Genomic DNA, 5,126 nt, shown 5'->3' with positions numbered 1-5,126 from the left:
AGCTTGTTGAGGAAAAACTAACTTTCTCTCATTCCGAGTATGGTTTTTGAAGGGGGGAACTAATAAATCACATTCAAATCAACTTAATAAAAACAAAACCATATTTTTAATAATTTATAACAAGCTGTTAAAAAAAAGACTGTTTTAATTAAATCAGAAAGTTGTTAATAATCTTAAGTTATTAGGAATAATCTTAAGTTATTAGGAATTGAGTTTTCGTATCTGGCAATATTTTATGGATGGTTAGATTAAAGATCAGTCTTGTGCAACGTAAACAAGGAAGTGTTTACATTACATGTTGGCTGTGATCTGATGCATTTTTATGGGCAAGAATGTTTCTGATTCGTTCATTTCGTAGTGTTCATGCAAAAATTGTTAAACCTGCCCTTCAATTAGGATCTGTAAGTAGATTTAAGAACATACGCGACATGTCCAGTATATCTAGTTATCAATATGAAACTTTGTCTGTGACTTCTGATCAACCACATGTACTTCACATACAGTTGAATCGTCCGGAATGTTTAAATGCAATGAATAAAATTTTTTGGCATGAAATTTTAGACTGTTTTCGAAAAATAAAAGATGATAAAGAATGCCGTGTAGCTATAATTTCTGGTGCTGGCAAAATATTTTCATCCGGTATAGATTTTAATGATATGCTTGACCTCACATCAAAAATAACAAGCAAGGAAGATATTGCGCGCAAAGCTAAGTATTTACAGTCCATCATTGCACAATATCAACAGTCATTTACGTCAATAGAAGAATGTCAGAAACCTGTGATTGCCGCTATTCACGGAGGTTGTATTGGAGGAGGTGCTAATCTAGTGTGTGCCTGCGATATTCGTTATTGCACCGAAGATGCTTATTTTGCTATTAAAGAAATAGATATCGGCTTAGCCGCGGATGTTGGTATTCTGCAAAGATTACCAAAAGCTATTGGAAATGATAGCCTTCTTCGAGAATATATATATAGTTGTGAAAAAATTGATTCAGCTAATGCCAAGGATATAGGTATTGTAAGTAAAGTGTTTCCTTCGAGAGAGCTTATGCTGAAGGCTGCAAATCGTCTTGCAGGTTTAATTGCATCTAAAAGCCCAGTGGCGGTACAAGGCACTAAGGTTGCTCTTAATTACTCTCGAGATCATTCAGTGAAGGAAGGACTAGAATTTATGACATATTGGAATATGACAATGCTTCAGAGTGAAGATGTCTTAAAAGCAGCTGAAGCAACTATTACAAAATCTGAGCAACGTCCTAAATTTTCAAAGCTGTAACAGTTTCCAAGTAAATGTGAAAAATTTTTTTTATTTTAATTGAAATAATTATCCATTAAATATTGCTATTACTATTGAATTTTGCTGCCTGTAGTTGTAAGTAACAGACATCAAATAATAATTTTCATATTTGAGAGAATGACTTTTTATTACAAGCCTTTTTTTTTAAAGAACTGTATGACTATGATTACTATATTTTGAAAAGTTATATATTTTTTCTTTATATGAAAATTTATGGATTTTGTCTAACTGCTGTATGAAAAAATATTAAAATAGATGTGATATCTATGAAAGGAAATTATATTTTGTTAATTGAATAAAAATATATTTTGCAACTGTGATTTCTTTAGACATATTTGCACATATAAAATTTTACTTTTTTCATTGCCTACTTAATTTCCTTATTGGAAGTTAAATGAAGAGATGTGCACATATAAATAATTTCATTGGCTTTACAATTAAACTCACTATATGCCAATGTTCCTTGGAAACCTGAATACGTAATTCTGCTTCTAAACTACTGTGAAGATCATAGTATTACTACAATATTGAATTTTGGGTCATTTAGCTAAAATATAGTATCACTGAATGTGCTTTCCTCCTAAACATCTCTTTTTCTCAACCTTTGAGGAAAACTAGATGATAAGTCATGACTTAAAGCCTGAATACTCATGCAAAAATCTAGATGTAAAATTCTGAGATGCTGGCTTACGTAGCTACCTTAAATCATGCTTACTGAGATCACTCAACACCATTGGCAATTTTTAGGCATTTCTTTACAGATATCCAACAGCTTTGTCTTAGTTTTTCCGTATATAAAGATGGCTGTCATTTTATGCATATATTTTGATGCACATTATGTTCTTTGTAGATTAAACACTATCTGATGTATTTCAAGTCATACTTTTTTTAAATTAAATAAATAGTTTTATATCTAAATTTTGAGATCACCACTAAATTTTAAAACAAAGCCTCAATCAGACAATGAGAATTCATTTAATTATTTGCTATTACAAGACCATTTTTCAGTAGATTTAAACATACAGAAGAATGCATAATCTTACTTGACAGTACTTTGAACTGTCTTTAAACTTTATTTTGATAGTATTTATAACTGATTAGAGTAGATTTATGACCTTGTATTATGGCGAAGTTGTTGTTTCATTTATCACCAAGTTGTTGTTTCATTTATGGTAGTCTGAGTAGTTGAATGTTATGGGAACCCTCTTGCGGCATAATCGGGTGCATGATTCCGGGAAATTTTGAATCATGGGATGTTTTGTAAGTGCTTTTATGATGTGTGTTGGTTTAACTGTTTAGACGGTAGAATGCCTGAATGTACTAAGATTAATTTGAAGTTTCTGTATAATTTAGAACAAAAGACAAAAAGAGCATTAATTGGCTGGTGTGTAAATGAAGGTTTACTTAGTAGCCATTATAAGTGTCCTATATGTGGGAAGGATATGCATCTAGTTGAACTTAAAAAACGTTTAGATGGATTTGAATGGGTTTGTAGGAAGAAAGGTTCAGATGTAGCTATGTCAATATAAGGATTCGAGTTAAGATAATTTTAGGAAGTTTTTGGGTGCTGTTAAGGAATTTTGTGTGCCACAGCCTAAAGACGAAGGAACTTCTAAATAGAGTAAGTGGATATTTGCTTTTTCTAGTTCTTAAATGTATAACATGTTTTTCCTTTTTTATGTTATTTTATTGTTTGGTTTAAAATGTAGTTTATTTAGATTATGTATTTTTTGTTTTCCTATATTGTAGAATTGGGTGCTCCTTTGACTTTTTAAGTGAAAATATATTGATATGTACATGAACAAAGGGAAGGGAGTGCAGAATGCAAGTTTGTGCAATTCGTGGATTTTTTTTAAGTGAAAATAGATCAATGTGTACATGGATAAAGTCAAGGGAGTGCACACTTCCATTTTTGTGCAATTCAGGGATTTTTTTACGTGAAAATAAGTCGATGTGTACATGGATACCAAGTTTGTGCAATTCTTTGTCTTGTTATTTTGCCAAAAATTGCCGTTATGCAAGCCAAAATAATAAGTCAAAGAATTGCCCAAACTTGGTATCCAAGTTTCGCGAAGGGGTACCCTAGAATATACTTTTACCGTATAACTTGCTAATTTTTTGCCTTTGATTTGTAAAAAAATTGCTCAGTTTGGACTCTTGATGCTGCTGCAAATTATGATATCATGTATGATCCATGATGATTACAACCTTTAGAAGTCCTAAGCACTTAAAATATTTTGGAGCCCTCACATGTATTTACAGCGTTTTTTTCCCCCCATTCCTTCTCCCTTTCAGGTTTAGCTGCACCATGCATCCCATGATAAAAACCAGTAATGGGAGTTTTTTTTGGGGGGGGGGCTCCTTTTCCTTAATATATAAGAAGAATTTTGTGGTGTCCCAAGCATGTGCGTATATTACCAAATGGTTAATCCAGTCCTAGTGTGACTGATAGCTGCAACTTCTGCAGCAAGTATTCTCATAATTATAAGGAGAGAATGCTTGGTTACAATGGATCTTATGGCAATTCATGGAACTAAATTTCCTAAGAAGATAATGTAGGAATACAAAGAAGATAGATAACACTTTAGAAGAAGAAAAATTAATTAAAAGAAGAAAAATTAATTTAGAAGAAGAAAAATCTGCTTTAAGAATACAAAGCAGATAGATAACACTTTAGAAGAAAATTTAAGTCTGCTTAATGATAAAATTACATCATTAGAATTAAATGATACAGAACTGGAACATGCATTGAAGTTAAAGAGCTCCAAAATTTGCAGAGAGTGAAATAAAATGCATAACGCTACTGAAACTTTTGATTTCAAAATATTTCAACAGTGCTAGTGAGTGATTAGCATTTTAGAATTTCAAAAAGTTAAAAGTCATGGAGATGAATTTTCAGACTATTCAAAAAAATTTAACCATCTAAAAGCACGTGGAACTACATCTTTGAATACCATTGATTAATTTTGAATTTCAATCATAAATTATGCAAAAGCAAATGAACTGTCAGAAATTTAGTTTAGGTGAAAAATATTTCATATAAATGCCCATGCGAACAATTTAATACAGACAGCCACTTTTAAAAAGACTGTAGTCATAAGTGGTTTTAAAAAACTACTATTTGATTACCATTAAATGTTCAACATTTGTCTTATTATTATATCTGATGATTTTGAATTTTTTTAAAACAATTATACAGCTTCTTTAAGTAGAATTTTATCCTTTCACTTTTGTCATGATTTAAGATTCATTACTGCTCAAGAAACGTTTTCCTCGTCTGGGACAAATTGTTCACTAAAGAAGAAGAAAGTTAAAAACCTAAACTCGAGAGTCTGTAATGTGATAATTCGAAACATACTTTGAGGAAAGTAGTAGGAACATACTTCTAGAATAGTATAGGATAAATGAAGGGATAGTGGTTTACTGAAGTATATGATCGTACCAGAAGCGTAGCGAGGGGTTTCAGCGCTCGGGGGCAACTGAAGATTTTGCGCCTCTTTCTCTGTGCAAAGAACGGAAAACATTTCATTCTAAAATTTCGTAACATCAGTTTGGCGCCCCCTGAATGCTGTGCCCGGAGACAGATGCCCCACCCTAGCTACGCCACTGGATCGTACATCAAAACGTTTAAAATGCCTCATGGTCGTTAAGTTCTTAGCGATGATAATTTTGAAATATTTTTTAGAAGTACTTGATTAGATGTAGCAAAAGAGCTTGAAGTTTGCACACAGTTGCATAAAATCATCTTCGTGAGAAGGGGAAAGTAAAAAGTTGAAAAGTAAGTATCAATCTATATTAACACAGCAACAAATGAAATGTTAGAAAACG

General features: G+C 32.0%; 1 protein-coding gene across 1 annotated transcript; it reads left to right on the top strand.

Moving 5' to 3' along the window:
• Positions 1-249: 249 nt before the first annotated feature.
• On the top strand, positions 250-1,618 carry LOC118201148 (delta(3,5)-Delta(2,4)-dienoyl-CoA isomerase, mitochondrial-like). Its single transcript, XM_035373183.2, has one exon. It carries the CDS (start codon positions 333-335, stop codon positions 1,275-1,277), a length of 945 nt encoding a protein of 314 aa, XP_035229074.1. The 5' UTR covers positions 250-332; the 3' UTR covers positions 1,278-1,618.
• The last annotated feature ends 3,508 nt before the right edge of the window (positions 1,619-5,126 follow it).

Source organism: Stegodyphus dumicola, chromosome 1 (assembly GCF_044657685.1).
Source record: "Stegodyphus dumicola isolate Sdum_Otavi_A_Nest chromosome 1, ASM4465768v1".
NCBI lineage: Eukaryota > Metazoa > Arthropoda > Arachnida > Araneae > Eresidae > Stegodyphus > Stegodyphus dumicola.
Note: the sequence above shows the minus strand (reverse complement) of the source record. Positions and strands in the feature narration are given on the sequence as shown.